Below are 21,923 nucleotides of genomic sequence, written 5' to 3' on the forward strand. Positions count from 1 at the left end.
GTGGCACAGCGGTCTAAGTCACTGCATCTCAGTGCTAGAGGTGTCACTACAAACCCTGGTTCAATTCCAGGCTGTATCACAACCGGCCGTGATTGGGAGTCCCATAGGGTGCCACACAATTGGCCCAGCGTGGTTAGGGTTTGGACGGCCGTCGTTGTAAATAACAATTTGTTCTTATCTGACTTGCCTAGTTAAATAAATGTTGAAATAATAAATACCCCTGCACATTGACTCCTTGTATATACAGTGCCTTGCGAAAGTATTCGGCCCCCTTGAACTTTGCGACCTTTTGCCACATTTCATGCTTCAAACATAAAGATATAAAACTGTATTTTTTTTGTGAAGAATCAACAACAAGTGGGACACAATCATGAAGTGGAACGACATTGATTGGATATTTCAAACTTTTTTAACAAATCAAAAACAGAAAAATTGGGCGTGCAAAATTATTCAGCCCCCTTAAGTTAATACTTTGTAGCGCCACCTTTTGCTGCGATTACAGCTGTAAGTCACTTGGGGTATGTCTCTATCAGTTTTGCACATCGAGAGACTGACATTTTTTCCCATTCCTCCTTGCAAAACAGCTCGAGCTCAGTGAGGTTGGATGGAGAGCATTTGTGAACAGCAGTTTTCAGTTCTTTCCACAGATTCTCGATTGGATTCAGGTCTGGACTTTGACTTGGCCATTCTAACACCTGGATATGTTTATTTTTGAACCATTCCATTGTAGATTTTGCTTTATGTTTTGGATCATTGTCTTGTTGGAAGACAAATCTCCGTCCCAGTCTCAGGTCTTTTGCAGACTCCATCAGGTTTTCTTCCAGAATGGTCCTGTATTTGGCTCCATCCATCTTCCCATCAATTTTAACCATCCTCCCTGTCCCTGCTGAAGAAAAGCAGGCCCAAACCATGATGCTGCCACCACCATGTTTGACAGTGGGGATGGTGTGTTCAGGGTGATGAGCTGTGTTGCTTTTACGCCAAACATAACGTTTTGCATTGTTGCCAAAAAGTTCAATTTTGGTTTCATCTGACCAGAGCACCTTCTTCCACATGTTTGGTGTGTCTCCCAGGTGGCTTGTGGCAAACTTTAAACGACACTTTTTATGGATATCTTTAAGAAATGGCTTTCTTCTTGCCACTCTTCCATAAAGGCCAGATTTGTGCAATATACGACTGATTGTTGTCCTATGGACAGAGTCTCCCACCTCAGCTGTAGATCTCTGCAGTTCCTCCAGAGTGATCATGGGCCTCTTGGCTGCATCTCTGATCAGTCTTCTCCTTGTATGAGCTGAAAGTTTAGAGGGACGGCCAGGTCTTGGTAGATTTGCAGTGGTCTGATACTCCTTCCATTTCAATATTATCGCTTGCACAGTGCTCCTTGGGATGTTAAAGCTTGGGAAATCTTTTTGTATCCAAATCCGGCTTTAAACTTCTTCACAACAGTATCTTGGACCTGCCTGGTGTGTTCCTTGTTCTTCATGATGCTCTCTGCGCTTTTAACGGACCTCAGACTATCACAGTGCAGGTGCATTTATACGGAGACTTGATTACACACAGGTGGATTGTATTTATCATCATTAGTCATTTAGGTCAACATTGGATCATTCAGAGATCCTCACTGAACTTCTGGAGAGAGTTTGCTGCACTGAAAGTAAAGGGGCTGAATAATTTTGCACGCCCAATTTTTCAGTTTTTGATTTGTTAAAAACATTTGAAATATCCAATAAATGTCATTCCACTTCATGATTGTGTCCCACTTGTTGTTGATTCTTCACAAAAAAATACAGTTTTATATCTTTATGTTTGAAGCCTGAAATGTGGCAAAAGGTCGCAAAGTTCAAGGGGGCCGAATACTTTCGCAAGGCACTGTAGCAAAATTATTGTTATTTAGAGTGTTACTATTTATATTTTTATTTGAAAATGTTCTTACTTTATAACTCTGCATTGTTGGGAAGGGGCTCGTAAGCATTTTGCAGTTTGGAGCAACAACCACCAAACAGTCTCCACTGTCACAATGGAAATCAATGAGAAAGCTATGACCAGGACACCCAACTTGAAAGGGATTGAGAGACCCCTAAAACGCCTCCAAACTAGGCCGCCTGGTCTGGGCACAACCCCAACATTGTGGGCCACTGCCCCAGACATCCCATGGGCCCAAAAGCGGCCCACACTCCAATTTAAAACCAACAGAACACAGCTGGAGTGCACCTCTCTCTAACACATTACATAGCATTACATGGGAGAACGGTGACACAGTCACCCAACTTCAACAGCATTGGAAAAATTGAAAAACACCTCACAAGAACAAAACTCTGGGCTGGTTCCAACCCCAACATAGGATACATATACCCCCTATAGCCCCAGGACCCTAACCCACACTCACGAAGAACCAAGGCCAACAGAACACAAGAGCCCACCGCTCTCTACAGTTACAATGAAGTCTATGGGAAATCGATAACATAGACGCCTGACTTTACAGACCTTCAAAACACTTCCAAAATGGACCCTCTGGTCTGGGCACCTATGGCAAACTGCCCCAAACACCCCCTGGACATAGGAAAGGCCTACACTTCTACACCCCTCAGGAACTCCACCAAGGGCTCACTTTAATCACACGGAGTGGCACTCTTACCTCCTGGACCGATCATTGGTCCGCAATGGAAACAGCACCCAAAAAGGTAAGGGCACCCGGTAAGGGCACCCGGTAAGGGCACCCGCTCCAATGCAATTTCCCATATGGAGAAACGCTACAAGCCTTCACCATTGTAATCAATGGAACAGGCCCTCCATCTCAATAACGCAGGATCCCTATACCACGGGATCTCCAGATGACATTGACATCCCAAACTAGCCACTATGGATACTGCATTCTGATTGGACGAATCGGCCATACACCTCACATGCTCAGTGCATGAACACATCATGCACCAATAGGAATCCTCTACACCTATTAGACCTCGCCCCTGCCCTCTATAAAAGAAGAACACATGTTCAGTCTCAGCACCCCTTGGTCGAAGTACTTAGAGGAGACTGACTTAAAAAAATAACAATAATAACATGACTACCGATCAGGACTTCAACGACCTCCATGCCCAGCATGAGGAACACAGGCACTTCTACGTCTACCTCTGAATCCCGAAGACGCTACGAAGGACAACCAGATGCTTTACCTGGTCAACGATGATCCTTCAGACCCTCTACCTCCTGTAAAAGGAGACGCACCAACGGGCCCCCAAAAACATTTTCCGGCCAGCAACCACGTCTCATATCCGGAACGTCACATAATCAATGAATAAATGGACCCTACAGACCAAGACCCACTTGTAACTCTGGAACCAGACAAGGGATAGATCGGACGATCAACCTGCTCGCAGCTAACGGAGACGACCTCCCCACCTTCAACGATCCCACAGTCAGCCCTCCTGCAATCTCAGGACAGCACTGGAACACCACTGAAAACGGACCACACCACAACGACACCTTAAATCCAGCAACATTGGTTAACCCAACCGGACATCCACACTACACCCCATGGACCCAGCAAAATAATCTCTCTATAATTGCGGAACCACCTAATACCAACTCGGTTATGACCCTCCTCTTCCACCGCCCCGTCGCCATCTACGTCTCTGTCATCCCAACCAACCTATTCCACTCAACACATTAGGACGCCATCCAACAACACCATCATGGATTACACCACACCTGAAAGGGTGGCGTCATTGTAAATAAGAATTTGTTCTTAACTGACTTGTAAAGGTTGAATAAAAAAATTCAACAAAGATCACAGGAACAGTCCAACAATTCAACCATAACAACAGCTCAGGCCATGAGACACAGGGCTGCCGTGACCACGGGCCCTGTCGAGTCTTCGGCGGCGGCTAATGGAATAGGTTTGCCGTGACCACGGATCCTTCCAAAAATCTGAGAAAGACCCTCCGCCCCTGAGGGTTGCCATGACCATGGGCCTTACATAACTTCTGGTCCGAGCCATCAACTCATCACAACCAACATGAACCATCACAACAACCGACTTAACTACGTCACAGGCTCGGACTGAGACATCAGAGGTGCCACTACCATGGGCCTCTACACGTCTCTGACGAGGGGCAATAGCGAAGAGTTGCCACAGACCATGGACCCTTCCACCTTAAGTCTATCCACCGACGCCGGACAACGAGGGTTGCCATGACCATGGGCCCTACACCTACCTTGGCCCGAGCCTCTGACAAACACACAGGACCAACAACACCACAACTACATCATATCAACTCAACTAGATCTACACTGTACCCAACAATCTATATGACCAGGGGTGTACGCAACTAGGGTTGCACATTTTGGGGAATATTCAGAGGTGGAAACTTTCCGTGGTTATTAAAGGGGAATATATGGGAATTAACGGAAATATATGCAAATTAATATGAATACCATTTAAATGTAGATGTTTTTTGCATTGGATATATTTACCATATCATATGGAGACAAACATAAACCTTTTACCTTATCATAAGTAGACAATTGCAAATGATTCAATCCTTCCAATAGCAATAAAAAAACAATTTAGTTACGAATTAAACTTTAATTAAATGAGTTGATTGTTCACATGGGATGATTTCACTGAACAACAAAAGAAATGGAATATTGAATGATCCCCAATGATCCATTGCATCTCCCAAAAACGTTTTCAACATACATCTGTAAAATGATAGTCTAGAAACTAAAGTCTTCCTCTCAGGCTTCCACGTCTTCTCCCTGGACCTCCTCAATGTCCACCTCTTGAACATCAGACTGAGGCCTCATCTTCACTGTCACTTTCCAACTTTGTTGAGTATGGTTCATTGTCAGGCTCAAAAAGCCTCAAATTTCCCCGGACGGCCACCAATTTTTCAACCCTTGTATTGGTCAGCCTGTTGCATGCTTTGGTGTGTGTGTTTCCAAACAAGGACCAGTTGCGCTCTGAGGCGGCTGATGTTGGTGGGATTTGGAGGATGATGTAAGCAACAGGGGAAAGAGCCTCAGATCCTCAAAGTCCCTTCCACCAGGTGGCTGATAAGACATGTTGGCATGACTGCCATATTGCATCTCCATCCCAAAGCCCTTGCTTGGAAGTGTACTTCGACAGACTGCCAAGAACCTTGCCCTCATCCAGGCCAAGGTGGCGAGACACAGCAGTGATGTCACCATAGGCCTTGTTGATCTCTGCACCAGACAGGATGCTCTTGCCAGCATACTTGGAGTCCAATATGTACGCTGTGGCGTGTATGGGCTTCAGGCAGAAGTCTTCACGATTTTTGATGTATTTCAGAACTGCAGTTTCCTCTGCTTGGAGCAACAGTGAAGTGGGCAGGGCAGTACAGATTTCTTCTCTTACATCTGCAAGCAGAGTCTGAACATCAGACAGGATGGCATTGTCTCCCTCAATCCGTGCAATGGCTACTGCTATAGGTTTCAGGAGTTTCAGGCTGCTTACCACTCTCTCCCAAAATACATCATCCAGGAGGATCCTCTTGATGGGTCTGTCCATATCGGCAGACTGTGATATGGCCATTTCTTGGAGACTCCTTCCCCTCCAGGAGACTGTCCAACATGACAACCCCAACCCAACAGGTGTTGCTGGGCAGCTTCAATGTGGTGCTCTTATTCTTCTCACTTTTCTTGGAGAGGTAGATTGCTGCTATAACTTGATGACCCTTCACACACCTAACCATTTCCTTGGCTCTTGTGTAGAGTGTATTAATTGTTTTCAGTGCCATGATGTCCTTGAGGAGCAGATTCAATGCATGACTCGCAGCATTGTCTGTCACCAGTGGAAAACCTTCTGTGGTCCAAGGTCATTGATGACAGCTCATCTGCAATGTAGAGACCGGTGTGTCTATTGTCCCTTGTGTCTGTGCTCTTGTAGAATAGTAGTAGAGGGGTGAAGATGATGTAGTTCATTATTCCTTGCCCACGAACATTCGACCACCCATCAGAGAGGGTTGCAATACAGTCTGCTTTCTCTATGATTTGCTTGACCTTCACTTGAACTCTGCATCCAGCAAATGAGTAGATAAAGTCTGGTTGGAGAGGTTGTCTGGATGGAGGGGTGTATGCTGGGCGAAGAACATTCAGAAATCTCTTCCAATACACATTGCCTGTGAGCATCAGAGGTAAACCAGTTGATTACACAGCTCGAGCAAGATATTCATCAGCATTTCTCTGACTACATTCCTCAATTGAGTCAAAAAAACTTCTGATTCCAGGAGGACCATGAGCTGTTGCTATCGATAAGGTGTCTGATTCATCATTTTCACCTCGAATAGAAGTAGAGGGACTTTTGTCAGAGGTTGCTTGTTGTGAGCGCTGTGGAAACTTTATGCACTTGGTCAGATGATTCTGCCTCTGTGTTGCATTCTTCACATATGATTTGGCAGAGTATATACAAATATACACAGCTTTTCCTTTTACATTAGCAGCAGTGAAATGTCTCCACACATCAGATAGTGCCCGTGGCATTTTCCTGTAAAGATTAGAAGAAAAAAATGTGTTAAAAAAAAAATATATACAATTCCATGTACATATAAAAAGTTAAGCAGTTGGATTAAACAACTCCTTTATAAAATAAATATTTTAAAATGAAACATGTATGGAAACAGGTGAATTAACACTCCTCAGTTAGCAGGCTCAAGCAAGTTAAAACCCACATGGTAGCAAAAACTAACTAGCAGAAATTGTTAACATGATTTAAACACACTTTGCTGTAGGCTACTATTTACTAGTTAACAGAAAATCATGTATGTCATATAAAATATATTCACTCCACCCAGTATTGTAATCAAAACTTACCAGAAAACATGTAGTCTTTGGCTCAGACAGTGTAGTAATGTGGGCTCAATAGGATCTCATTAGTGTGCAAGATCTTGAGAATCAGCTGTACATGTGATGGAAGAATGTACTATGCAAGCAGAGGGTTGCAATTCCATTGAATTGGGGAAAGTTTAACCAAAATATGCCACAATACCTAGAATTGCCTTATGTGTTAACCCACAAAAAAAGGTTCACTGTTATAAGCTAACTTTTTAAAATCGATTTAAGCAAAATTCCCCATATTCCCGGGTTTAACTTTACATGGAAAATTTCCCCCAAAATTCTGGAAATTTACCGGAAAGTTTCCGACCCATTGCAACCCTAGACGCAACAGCAGGGCCCCTTTGTCATTAGCCACCGAGGGAACAACAAGAAACACATTGAGGTAACAACCCTTGTGTGTTTCAACACAAATAGCCACTCTACACTCTACACTCTACTCAACAAGCTATACGACCAGGGACGGACGCAACAGCAGTGCTTCTCTGTCATTAGCTGCCGAGGGAGCAACAAAAACACACAGAGGTGATAACCCTCCTACATTTCAACACAACATCTACTCACACCCTTCCACCCACCCACCTACTCAGCAACCTACGAAAAGACAACTCTACAACCCACCAACACGCTCACCAGACTGAGAGGACTAACACTCCTGCAACATTTGGTACTCTCGCCGGTGCACCTGGCCTTCCCTAAAGCAACTAGGCATGGCAGCCAACCCTGGATGGTCCTGTCTACTGGAGGTCCTGGGGTGGTATGGTTACACGTGGTCTGCGGTTGTGAGGCTGGTTGGATGTACTGCCAAATTCTCAAAAACAACATTGGAGGCAGCTTATGGTAGAGAAATTAACATTCAATTATCTGGCAACAGCTCTGGTGGACATTCCTGCAGTCAGCATGTCAATTGCACGCTCACTCAACTTCAGACATCTGTGGCATTGTTGTGACAAAACTGCACATTTTAGTGGCCTTTTATTGTCTCCAGCACAAGGTGCACCTGTGTAATGATCATGCTGTGCACCTGTCATGGATGGATTATCTTGACAAAGGACAAATGCTCACTAACAGTGATGTAAACAAATGTGTGCACAAATTGAGAGAAATAAGCTTTTTGTGCGCATGGAACATTTCTGGGATCTTTTTATTTCAGCTCATGAAACATGGGACCAACACTTTACATGTTGCATTTATATTTTTGTTCAGTATAGAATAGGCTATCCCTACTGCAGAAAATAGATGATTTCCTCATATCCAAAGGCCTACCTGTCATTTAGCAGGAGGAATGTAGTAAGGTCCGGAATATAAATGCATATTGATCTGCATATCATTGTGGCAGTAAGGGAGAAACACACTATGAAACCATCTTTAACTTACTCTTCAGATAACTTTACGCTGTATATTTCACACATACTTACTCTACCTCCCTCACACACCTTCTCTCTTTCACTTACTCCCTCTCTCACACACACATCCTCTCTCTCTCTTACACACACAGACTCGCATCACTCTCTCTTGACATGAATTGTAGCCCAATGTTCTAACAAAACCCTAAGGAGGTATCGCTCGGCCTATAGAAGTGTCTATGTGCGTATCAGCTACAGAGTACAGAGTCATGATTTACCCAGGAGATTTAGAGGGAGATATAATTAGCATTGGTTCTGATGTACACTGTAGCGTTGGATACAGGGCAGTACTCTCAATCAATTATGGACTCAAGGTCTCACTCACTCGTTCACACACACACACACACACACACACACACACTGCTCCGAACTTAGAAAATAATTGAAGGAACACCGGAAAAATATAGATTTTTATTAAGATATAGTTTTGAATGATTTATATTAGGCATATGGCATCTTACCTTTGAAGCACATTCCTTTGAGTAGGCTATCTTTTCCTTTTCCATTCTTCCTGTGCAATTAACATTTGTGCATAGACTATTGGTCAAGTTACCAGGATGTTTAGCTAGCCAGTTTAGCTAAGTAGTTTATCAAAACAACAATCAGCGGCCCATTAGTAGTTTAATATGGCCTTCGACATGGTTTATGAAATTATATAAAATGTGAGACGGGGTTTTCAGCGACATAAAGGTGCAAGTATGACTGTCGATATGCTCCGCTTTCCCTCTATGGCACTGAGGCTGCGTGACTAGCCTAGTCTCATAGACTACACGTAACAAAGTAATCTAAATCAGGGACACTCAAATTAGTATGATATGTGACGTTTAGTATGGTTGCATAAGATAGTTACTTTAGGCAAAACGAAAGTAGGGTGGTTGGGCGGGCATATAACGCGAACGTCTAGCAACCCAAAGGTTGCGAGTTCAAATGTCATCACGGATAAAACTTTTGCATTTTAGCTAATTAGCAACTTTTCAACTACTTGCTACATTTTATCTACTTTGCAACTTCTTAGCTAACCCTTCCCCTAACCTTAACCATTTAGCTAACCCTACCCTTAACCTTAACTCCTAAACTTAACCTTAGCCCTAACCCCTAGATTAGCTTACATTAGCAAGCTAGCTAATGTTAGCCACCTAGCTTGAATTGGTAACATGTATACATATATACGCAAATTTGTAACATATGTTACAAATAAAAATTTGTATATCATACAAAATGGGTGATGGATATCCACAAATGAAAACATACCATACTAAATGGAGTGTTTCGAATATACATAAGGAATAATATATGAAATGCTCTGAGACCAGGTTGGCTTCATAGCCAGACTGGCCTGTGCTCTTGGTTCTAACAATGAAAAGATACAATGTATCCACTTCACTCACACTGCGAGCAACTCCAATAATTAAACAAATGTAACAACAAAAGATTCCTCAGTGTCTGCCGACCCCAGCTCGCATTACTGCTAGATTTGATTTATTTTATTTTTTTGTACTTTTACCCATTTTTCTCCCCAATTGGTAGTTAGTATTGTCCCATCGCTGCAACACCTGTACGGACTCAGGATAGGCGACGGTCGAGATCCAGGCATCTTCCGAAACATGACCCTGCCAAGTCGCACTGCTTCTTGACACACTGGTCGCTTAACCCAGAAGCCAGCCGCATCAATGTGTCGGAGGAAACACTGTACAACTGGTGACTGAAGTCAGCTTGCAGGCACCCAGCCTGCCACAAGGAGTAGCTAGAGCGCGATGGAACAAGGAAATCCTGGCTGGCCAAACCCTCCCCTAACCTGGACGAAGCAGGGCTGCCTCATGGGTCTCCCTGTCACAGCCAGCTGTGATACAGCCTGGGATCGAACTCGCAGCTGTAGTAACACCTCAAGCACTGTGATGCAGTGCCTTAAACCTGTGCCTTAAACCAGTGCCTTAAACTACTAAACCAGTGCCTTAAACTACTAAAAAGTAGTCTTTTTGCGTGAGTGATTGAGGGCGCGCTCTTCGTTCTTTTCCTTTGCTATTGAACATAGTATTCTCCATATGAAATATTATCGTTTATTTAGATATTAGACAACCTGATGATTAATATAAAACATTGTTTTACTTGTTGGTATGAACTTTGCTGGTAACTTTTTGGAATCCTTTGTATGCATGTTGAAGGAGTGTATTATTGAATTCAATGGCGCCAACTAAACGGCGCTTTTGGTATATAAAGAAGGACTTTATCGAACAAAAACAACCATTTATTGTGTAGCTGGGGCCCTTGGGATTAGAAACAGAGGAAGATCTTCAAAAGTAAGTGATTTATTTTATCGCTATTTTGATTTTGTGACGCCTGTGCTGGATTGGAAAATGTGTTAATGTGAAGCGCTGTCCTCAGACAATGCCGTAAAGCCTTTTTGAAATCTGACAACGGAGTTTGATTATCAAGATTGTACGCTTTTGAATTTGACACACTGCAATTTCACCGGATGTTGTCGAATTTGATCCCGCTAGCAGGATCCGTGCGCTAAGTGGTTTTTTAACTGATGGAGATGTGCAGAAAGAGCTAACAGAGAGAAGCGGGTGAGTAGGGGAGAGCGTCTGTCAGTCATCACTAGTTACCACAGCCACAAAGTCATATACCCTGCTGTTACGGATACAGGTATCCTGTGTGTGTGTGTATTTCTTTTCTCTCCTTCTCCCCTCCTCACAGGTGGCAATCATCATTCCCCAATCAGTCACCATGCAGTCATCAATCATAAGACACACCTCCTGTTTCCATTACCCAATCACATCCCTTTTCCCTTGGTTTAAAACCCCATTCAGTTGGTTCCTCTGGAGCTCAATCTCTCTTTTGTTTTTTGCACCTACATGTCACTCTGTCCCCAACTGTGAGTATTGTCCTGTTATGGTGTTTAACTGTTTGTTTAATGGTGGGAAAAGGGGGTACCAAGACAAGTCGCCCATGGGCATACACCACCCGTAGGTAAACTTAGTCTAAATACACTTGTAAGAACTGGGCGGACCACCCACTGTATTTTTGGTTAGTTAGTTAGCTGTATTGAAGTAGGCTAGTCTATCTTAGGGATGTTTTTGGATATTTGTTTCTTTCCTTGGGTCCCCCCCCCACCCTGAGTATTTGACGGTAATTGTCTGTGGTTTTTTTGTTTGCACTTTTACTTTGTCACTATTATAATTTGCATGAGTTATGTGACGGGTCTTGTTACCACCCCCCCCCCTAGACTGCCGGGCAAAAGGGATTCATAACATAAGTGGGGGCTCATCCGGGATATGTCATTACTGATACCCATGCCGCTCTAGTTGAGTGTTGAGTGTCATAGCTGATGTAGCATTAGTATTTGCTGTTTGTTGGCTCTTGTTTGGTAGTAGTGCAAGATGGCTACTTTTGATTTGAAATCCTTTTTGGATAACCCTTCGTGGGAGGTTTTTGACAAACGTTGTAGAGTTAATTTAATGACCTTGGCTGACCATTATTCTGTATCGATTCCGCAGAGTGTAGTTAAGGTGGCGGTTAAACAGCTAGTGCTAAAAGTTTTGTTGGAAGAGCAGGTGCTTGTGTTACCACTGCCTGAGCCTACTACCCCTGTAGGGGAGGTTGCTGCTCCTCTAAGCCCGTTGGTGTCTGAGAATGAGGGCGAGGCTAAAGCTCCAGCCACATTGCCCCGTTTTGATCCACTCTCCCCACAGTCAACCGGTGATGCCAGGAGGGATGTCCGGTCAATACAGTTCCAACTGGAGGCGGAAGAGAGAGCCCAAATTAGGCGAGAGACTCTCCAGTTGGAGATGTGTAAAATTGAGGCAGGAAAAGGAAAAAGAGCGAGAACAGAGGCAGTTAAGAGTTGGAGATGTGTACAATTGAGGTAGACAGAGAACAACGGCAGTTGGAGTTCAAAATGCGCCAGATGGAACTGGAGGCAGAGACAGCGAGGCTAGCCTTCGTTCCTGCTGTGAATGTGAGTGAGCCGTCCTCACCAACTGGAGCTTCCAACACTTTTGCCATTAGTAGGCAGATTGACTCTCTGAACAAAGGTACCAAGGCACTTGGTGGAACTTGCTAGAGACAAGGGAAATCTGTTTGATAAATGGCATACTGCTAGTAAGGTAACTGATTTCAACTCTCTCCGGGAGTTAATCTTGTTGGAAGAGTTCAGAAATGTCTTACCCGAACGCATTGTAGTTTACCTAAACTAACAAAGTATCCTCCCTGTCAGAAGCGTCTGTGTTGGCAGACGAGTTTGTGTTGAAGCACGAGTGCATTTGCGGCTCATACTGAGAGTAGAGCCACTGAATTGCCTACTTTTAGCCCTAGTCAGCCAGCAGTAGTATATCAAGCACGCCAGAAGAATGAGCGTCCCTGTTTCTATTGCCATAAAGTGGGACATATGATTAATGATTGCTTCCTGCTAAAACACAAACAAGGGATGCCTCTTCGTGCCAAGCCGCCAACAGGTGTTGGGCTTATTCGTACGGTTGTGAGGTCTGAAACTAAACAGGTGCCTCAGGGTAACTGCAGTTTGAAAGTCTCAGTCCCCGACCGCAGTTATGAACCTTTCATTTTCGAGGGGGTTTGTGTCCCTAGCGAATGACGAAGCATCTCAGCGTCCGGTTAAAATCCTTAGAGATACTGGTGTGGCGCAGTCGTGTATATTGTCTGATGTGTTGCCCTTATCTGACGATACATACTGTGGTTCCAGTGTGTTAGTTCAGGGTATTGAAATGGGTTTTGTCCCAGTGCCATTGCACTTTGTGAAATTACACTCTGAGTTAATCAATGGAATATTCAGAGTGGGGGTACGTCCTAGTTTGCCAGTAAAAGGTGTGACCTTTATAATGGGTGATGATATTGCCGGAGGAAAGGTAATACCCGTATTGGAAGTGTTGGATATAAGTGACCACTCTCTCTCCAATGAGCTGGCACAGAGTTTTCCACATGTGTTCCCCGCTTGTGCTGTCACTCGTGCTCAGGCACGACAAGTGGGTGACGTGATTGAACAGAACAGTGTTCGACAAATCTGAGGTTGATCAAGAGGATGGGTTGTGTGCTACCTCTGGGAAGCTGATCACCTCTGACAAACAGCCCAGGGAAGAATCGAAGTATGTTGAACTTATTGCTGATGCAATACAGTTACCAGTCACTCGTGAGCAGCTGATTGCTAACCAAAAGGTTGACACCAAGCTTGCTAAATGTTTTTCTAGTGTTGTCTCATTGGAAGAGGTAAAGAAGAAGAATGTGGCGTACTTCATTGATGGTAATCTCCTCATGCGCAAATGGACATCCCATGTAGACGTGGACGGAGATTGGAATGCTGTTTCCCAAATAGTGATTCCGACAGCGTAGACGTGGACGGAGATTGGAATGCTGTTTACCAAATAGTGATTCCGACAGCCTTTCGACAATATGCGTTATCCCTCACAAAGACTTATGATCGGATCCTTCAACATTTCTTTCGGCCAGGTTTAAAACAAGATGTGGCTCAGTTCTGTCGGACATGCCACAATGTCAGATAACAGGAAAACCAAATCAGGTTATTCCTCCCGCTCCTCTTTGTCCAATACCTGTCATAGGTGAACCATTCGAACATGTTGTCTTGGATCGTTACCGAAGACAAAATCGGGTAACCAGTTTCTGTTAACGATTATGTGTATGGCAACAAGATATCCCGAGGCCATTCCTCTGCGAAGGATTACAGCCCCGGTAGTGAGTAAAGCCTTAATTAAATTCTTCACGACATTTGGGTTACCTAAGGTGACACAAAGTGATCAAGGTACCAATTTCCTATCAAAGCTCTTCAAACAGGTGTTAAAATCCTTGTCAATTACGCACCGTGTGGCAAGCGCATATCACCCAGAGTCTCAGGGTGCGCTTGAAAGATGGCATCAGACACTGAAGTCTATGCTATGTAAATATTGTTATGAAATCTGAGAAAGATTGGGATGAGGGAGTTCCTCTAGTTTTGTTTGCTGCTCGTGAAACTGTACAGGAGTCTCTAGGGTTCAGCCCGGCTGAACTAGTGTTTGGTCACACAGTGAGAGGACCAATGAAAGTCCTTAAAGAACAGTTTTTGTCCCAAGAGTTGTGTACAGGAGATGAGAATGTGTTGGACTATGTTAGTTGCTATCGTGAGCGCCTACACCAAGCCTGTGCTCTCGCAAAGGAAGCTCTGTCTTCCTCACAGAGGAGTATGAAAAGACACTATGATAAACAGGCTGTTTCTCGTCCATTACAGCCGGGTGACCAAGTACTGGTGTTATTGCCTGTTCACGGATCTTCACTGTCAGCTCGTTTCTCTGGTCTGTATTTCATTGAAAATAAATGAAGTGAAACTGAATGTGCTTCAAACTCCTGAAAACACCAATCTCGTATGTGCCACATTAACATGTTGAAAGCATATCACACCCGACCCATCAACCAGTTAGATAGTTCAAAAACAGCAGAAGGAACTGCTGTATCATAGGATAGTGGACTGTCATATTGTTGATGGATTGGAGTTGCGCAATACTCAGCAGCAGTGCATTAGATTGCCCAACTCCGAAATGCTGCTGTCTATCCAATCAGGTCTGGTTCATTTAACGGACGGACAGGCCGACGATATTGTGAGGCTGCTACACAGTTTTGCATGTCTCTTTAATGACGTTCCTACTCGTACAAATGTGTTGGAACATGACATTAATGTTGGAAATGCTGCCCCTATCAAGCAACACCCATATCGTGTCAATGCTTCTAAGAGGAAGATAATGAGGGATGAAGTGAAATATTTGTTGGAGAATGACCTGGCTATGCTAAGTTCCAGCCCTTGGAGTTCTCCTTGCATTCTGGTTCCTGTACCTGATGGTACGGATTATCGAAAGGTAAATTCTGTCACAATGCCAGATTCGTTCTCACCGTTACTTTGTCACTATTACACTTTGCATGAGTTATGTTAAGGGTCTCAATACCATCCCCCCTAGACTGCCGGGACAAAGGGATTCGTAACACCTGCTTAATTCTACAATTTCTCTTCTTAAAATGCGATTTTAAATCTAACCATAACCACACTACTAACCTTATGCCTAACCTAAGCTTAAATTAATACCAAAAATTTTAAAAACAATATTTGCATGTATTTTTACGATATAGACAATTTTGACTTTGCCTGTGGTAACTAGTGGAAACTCTGTCTGTCTGCCTGCAAGACAACAGTTCATCCTTTATTACTCAGCATAGCATTGCCATGGCAACCTCCTCCTGGTGCCCAAGAAGCACATTTCGTGCCTACATCTCTGAGGAGCTCTTTGACATTTTACTAATGTTTTCATATGGGGACTGGCGGGTGTGCGAGTAGACCTGCGTACACAAACAACACCATGATTTTAGACCCCCAAAATGTGTTTTGCTAGCTATAAAAAGTATCTCACGAAGCCCCTTTGCTTATTACAAACATCATTCAACAATTACCTCACAGAGCAAAACACCCAACAAGACCCATGCATCATCTTCCTTATCATCAAGAAGTCTTTCTTATTCAGTCTGGAAAGCAACAATAGCTACTCAAAATCAAAAGCCATTCAAAAACAAAGAAAGAATGACAGTCATTCAACAGGTGTCTTATCTACTTAGAAGGAAGTAAATAAGACCCCTCCCACTTTGTCTCTTTCGCGCTCACTCTCTCTCTCTTTGAAGTGCGTCATTTCGTCTCCCGTCGACACAGAGAGAGACACAGGAGGGAAGCGCTGGTTAAGTGGGAGTTCTTGTTTGATTTAAGGCGAGCTGGGAACAAGACTCAAGTTGTTCCGTGCGCGTCTTAAAAGCCTCCCCTGTGCTCTCCCGCAGCTAAGAACATTTTGTTTTACAAGGCACTAAAGAAAGAGCTTTCCATTTGGAACACGTCGTTAAAGAGATGAGCAGTGTGAGGTCAATTTAGTAATTTATAGTTCGCTACATACATGTTAGGGGTTGGAGAAAAGTAGAGGGTTGAGAAAGGGAAAGAGAATTGTGGGTAATGTTGCCACTTGACATTGTGTTGCCTAGCTGTGGACATACATGGAATAGCAATGATTGAGAATTGTATTTTTCGTCAACCTTGACTTTTCTCGCCCTCTATCTCTCTGTGAGTGTCTGTGCTTCACTTGCTAACCTACAGAAGAAATAACAAGTCATATTTACCTATTCATAATTGCAAGGTTTGATAATCAAAATGATAAGTGGAAGTCTCCATCTTTCCCCAGGCCAATTTACGCAAGTGCACTTCAGTTCGCTTGCAGTTCGCAAGAGAATAATTTCCCCATCGCAACACTACAGCGGTTAGCGGCTGCATATTTATTAACGTGGTTGATTTCGCCTAACAATGACGCAAGTAATCTGGAAGAGCTGGCTAGTGGCTACTTCAATGGAGAAGAGTAAATAACTGGGTTTTGGTGGGAAAAAGTAGAGACCCAACATCCATTATGTCATTTAGATGCTATATTCATCTGGATGTGACCAAATCGAAGGACACCACTGAACAGATTTATCGTATTGATTAATTAAGATGTATTGATAGATACAATTCTCAGCACCTGGCTCAAATGGGTAGACATTATAAATGAAGTTGACTGAATCTTTCATTGCTGTGCAACTCTCTTAGCAAAGCCCAACCCAGGTCTTATGTTGAAACGAGAAAGTAACTCACATATTCGTTCCATCTCATGTTGGTGAAAAACATACATGCTTTGAATTTGATTAAAGTTAACCCTATTTGCAGATAACTATTTCTAAATCTCACTCATGTTTCCATAGCAATGGCTTAGGTGTAGTTGCCAAGCAACAGCATCACATACACTGAACTGGATGGACAAAGAACCTCCGTTTGGAGAAGCGCATCTAAACAGTTTGAAGTTAAACTCGTAGTTTTGCACTCCTAAAAGTAACAGCCATTGATTATAAACGGGTTGAGTAGGCTATGAATTAGTTCTATTGAACATTTCCATACAGCCGTGCATTATGCATGTACAGTATATGGTAACGAGGCCACGTCATATCCGAAGCAAAAATATAAAGTAGTCCTAATACATTGCATTACGCACATGGATACATAATGGTATAACGTTCCCACAATTACTGAGCGTGCACGCAGGAGTAGCCTACACCAGCTTCTATCAAACGCCCTAACAACTTCACTCTGTGCGTGGACAGTTTATTTCCGTGTAGAAAAGGTTTTGTCACCTATGTTTTTCCCCAAACGCCCCCAACACAAAGTGATTCGTACATCAGAAACTTTCCTATATTAACCAAATGAAGAAAAAAAAACTCAAAATAATTGACCAGAAAGCTGACAAAGTACCTTCTATACAACAAATCCGCCACAGTCCGGAGTGCGTCAGGTCGCCTCTAGTTTTCTTGGGTTGCATGTCGTCCGTGGTGACATTGGTGGCGTTACATATGTACGCCCGAGAATAGAGCCAGTAGTCGGTCCCAATAGCTATTGTCATCAGACTGAAAGCTGAAAAAGCGCCCACGATGGTCAGCAGTATCTGACAGCCACGGTCACACCACGCCATGACGCCTCATAATAATCCACAACACAACACACACTAAAGAGGCACCCGCTCTAACCATATGGCGAATTGGTGCGGCAGAATATGGCTATCGTTGCCGTTTTTTTTTCTAGAACATCACTTTCATGTAAACTTCAACTGGAGTGCTTCTTAAGTTCAGGAGCTTTTTCCTCTTCACGCTTCTCATGGTTTTAATTCCCCAAAGTTCACATCGCAGAAGTCGTTGATTCCTCCACAGGTTGACGTTTTCCACCCCCAAGAATGGAATGGTGTTTTTCGATGTGGGAATTGCTTTCGCTCCTCAAATGAATTGATTTGCCAAAGAGCCCAACATCTTCTACCAAGACCACACCTTCTATTCAGCTAACCAATGAGAGACGACAATGATTGGCCTCGAGTCGGCATCAGAAGGATACAACATAACTGATATCAAACAAGGCAAACCCATATATGCCATCGAGGCATATGGGTATATGAAAATATATTGTACAAAAATATAAACGCAACATGCAACAATTTCTAAGATTTTACTGAATTACAGTTCATATAAGGAAATCAGAAATTGGGGCCTATTTAATGTATTTCAATCTATGAATTTCACATGACTGGGAATACAGATATGCATCTGTTAGTCACAGCTACCTTTTTAAAAAAGGTAGGGGTGTGGATCAAAAAAACAGTCAGTATCTGGTGTGACACCATTTGCCTCATGCAGCGCAACACATCTCCGTTGCATAAAGTTGATCAGGCTGTTGATTGTAACCTGTGGAATGTTGTCCCACTCCTCTTCAATGGCTGGAAGTTGTTGGATATTGGTGGGAACTGGAACATGCTGTCCTACACGTCAATCCAGAGCATTCCAAACATGCTCAATGGGTGACATGTCTGGGACATTTTCAGCTTCCAGGAATTGTGTACAGATGATTACGACGTGTGGCCGTGCATTATCATGCTGAAACATGAGGTGATGGTAGCGGATGAATGGCACAACAATGGGCCTCAGGATCTCGTCACGGTATCTCGGTGCATTCAAATTGCCATTGAAAAAAATATGCAATTGTGTTTGTTGTCAGTAGCTTATGCCTGCCCACACCATAACCCCACAGCCACCATGGGGCACTCTGTTCACAACGTGGACATCAGCAAACCGCTCGCCCACACAACGCCATGCACGTGGTCTGCGGTTGCGAGGCCAGTTAAACATACTGCCAAATTCTCTAAAACGATGTTCGACTCCTTCAAAACTTGAGGCATCTGTGGTATTGTGTTGTGTGACCAAATTGCACATTTTAGAGTGGCCTTTTACTGTCCCCAGCACAAGGTGCACCTGTGTAATGATCATCTGTCAGGTGGATGGGTTATCTTGGCAAATGAGAAATGCTCACTAACAGGGATGTAAACAAGTTTGTGCACAAACTTTGAGTTAAATAAGGTTTTTGTGTGTATGGAACATTTACTGCATCTTTTATTTCAGCTCATGAAACACGGTACCAACACTTTACAAGTTGCGTTCATATTTTTCTTCAGTGTAGAAATGGCCAGAAAATGACCATAATTTCACCAAAACATTTCAGATGAATTCACAAAAAAAGTGTTGATAATTCACGCCTGAATTTAAGCTCGTCATTCAAACCTCCAACTCCCATTTATTGGACTTGTAGGCTGCAGACTTTCGACCACTTTTGAAAGTTATGTCCATCTTAACTGTAATTTCAATGGTTGAACAGCCCCTTTAAAGTCCGGGCTTCAGCTGGATCAGCTGTGGTCCACGCAGAGCGTTTCCCTTTCACAGACACACAAGAGAGAGAACCTGCTGGGCTTGGCTAGCTCGCTGCCGTTTCTGTCCCATCCCTTTGAAAGAAAGTCCCCCCCCAGCCGCACTCTGATTCACTTCCTGTGTGTGCGTGTGCGCGTGTGTGTGAGAGAGAAATGGGCCACTTGAAGGGGTTGAATCATATCCTGAACTGCTCCAGTGAATGAGAGTGGAGACATCCTCTGTTGGGAGACACGTCAGTGTTGTTTAGATAGGAAATCAAAAGGTACTCGAGGGCTGGGTTGTTTTCTCATTGTAAGCATGTTAGTTGGTTTATCTAAGTAGGATAATAGTTTAGATCATAGAGCAGCAGAGAGAGCCTTCTGGTTTGTGTTAGTTCGTCAACTTTCCTCTCAATAGCTAACTTTTCATTGCACAGAGGGAAAGACAATGACCAGAAAATACACACATGTAATAATGTGTGAGACAAAGAAGAGGGAAATTGTGAAACGGATGTTTTTGCCGAGTGTCAATGAAGACACATATCCTTTCATAGATGTGTTGCACGTTGCAACAAAATGTTATTTTCATGACTTCTAGTCTGTGGCATCTTGACTTCACACAGACAGAAATATTAGAGACAATCTCCGTAACCCCCTCCAAGGGGATTATGCTGGTCGGCAATGAGCTTGAACTGAAATGGCACGGATGCCATCTGTCTCAGTGGTAGGCCTCCTTGGTATTAGTATGACGTGTTGCATACAAATGTATAGTGCATTCGAAAAGTATTCAGACCACTTGACTTTTTCCACGTTGTTTGCGAAACAGCTTTATTCTAAAATAGATTAAATTCCCCTCATTCATCTACACACAATACCCCATAAGGACAAAAGACAAACAATTCTTATTTTTATTTACATACGTAGTCAGACTCTTTGCTATGAGACTTGAAATTGAGCTTAGGTGCATCCTGTTTCCATTGATCACCCTTGAGATGTTCCTACAATGTGTTTGGAGTGCACCTGTGGTAAATTCAATTGGACATGATTTGGAAAGGCACACATGCATTTATAAAGGTCTCACAGTTGACAGTGCATGTCAGAGCAAAAACCAAGCCATGAGGTCGAAGAATTGTCCGCAGAGCTCCGAGACAGGATTGTGTCGAGGCACAGATCTGGGGAAGGGTATGAACAAATGTCTGCAGCTTTGAAGGTCCCCCAAGAAAAAAGTGGCCTTGTTCATTCTTAAATGGAGCTGGTTGCCTGGCCAAACTGAGCAATTAGGGGAGAAAGGCCTTGGTCAGGGAGGTGACCAAGAACCCAATGGACACTCTGACAGAGCTCTAGAGTTCCTCTGTGGAGATGGGAGAATCTTCCAGAAGGACACCATCTCTGCAGCAATCCACCAATCAGGCCTTTATGGTAGAGTGGCCAGACAGAAGCCACTCCTCAGTAAAAGACACATGACAGGAGTTTGCAAAAAGGCACCTAAAGGACTCTCAGACCATGACAAACAAGATTCTCTGGTCTGATGAAACCAAGATTGAACTCTTTGACCTGAATGCCAAGCGTCACATCTGGAGGAAATCAGGTACCCCTCATCATCTGGCCAATACCATCCCTATGGTGAAGCATGGTGGTGGCAGCATCATGTTGTGTGGATGTTTTTCAGGGGCAGGGAAACTAGTCAGGATCGGGGGAAAGATGAATGGAGCAAAGTACAGAGAGAGATCTTTGATGAAAACCTGCTCCAGAGCGCTCAGGATCTCAGACTTGGGGCAAAGGTTCACCTTCCAATAGGACAACGACCCTAAGCACACAGCCAAGACAACGCAGGAGTGGTTTCGGGATGGGGAGCGTATACCAGCTAAACTGCTTACTGACTGTACACTGTAACGTTACTGCATGATTGTAGTGGGTTTACTGACTCGTTAGTTCTCTGAATGTCCTTGAGTGGCCCAGCCACAGCCTGGACTTGAATCCGATCAAACATCTCTGGAGAGACCTGCAAATAGTTGTGCAGCAACGCTCCCCATCCAACCTGAAAGAGCTTGAGAGGATCTGCAGTGTAGAATGGGAGAATCTCTCCAAATACAGCTGTGCTAAGCTTCATCCCCAAGAAGACTCCAGGCTGTAATTGCTGCCAAAGGTGCTTCAGCAAAGTACAGAGTAAAGGGTCAGAATGCTGATATAAGGTAAACAACATGTGGGAAAAGTCAAGGGGTCTGAATACTTTCCGAGAGCACTGTATCTGTGAGTGTAGCACTTCCAAGAATGCTATGTGCATGTGGACATCCTAAAGATGGCTTCTTTTAAAGCCAAGATGTCCAAAATGATGTCCAGTTATTTCAAATAATGACATTGATTTTGTTGGAGTGCCTCATGAGTAATTTCT

General features: G+C 43.6%; 1 protein-coding gene across 1 annotated transcript in view; it reads right to left on the reverse strand.

Moving 5' to 3' along the window:
* The window catches only part of LOC109865904 (voltage-dependent calcium channel gamma-4 subunit-like), a 32,730-nt gene extending 14,636 nt beyond the window's left edge, over positions 1-18,094 (reverse strand). The window contains exon 1 of the mRNA XM_020454408.2: positions 17,563-18,094. Coding sequence (XP_020309997.1) covers positions 17,563-17,779 — 217 coding nt within the window. The 5' untranslated portion in view covers positions 17,780-18,094. The remainder of the gene's footprint in view (positions 1-17,562) is intronic.
* Between the last annotated feature and the right edge of the window lie 3,829 nt (positions 18,095-21,923).

This window comes from Oncorhynchus kisutch, linkage group LG20 (genome assembly GCF_002021735.2).
Source record: "Oncorhynchus kisutch isolate 150728-3 linkage group LG20, Okis_V2, whole genome shotgun sequence".
In the NCBI taxonomy this organism is placed as follows: domain Eukaryota; kingdom Metazoa; phylum Chordata; class Actinopteri; order Salmoniformes; family Salmonidae; genus Oncorhynchus; species Oncorhynchus kisutch.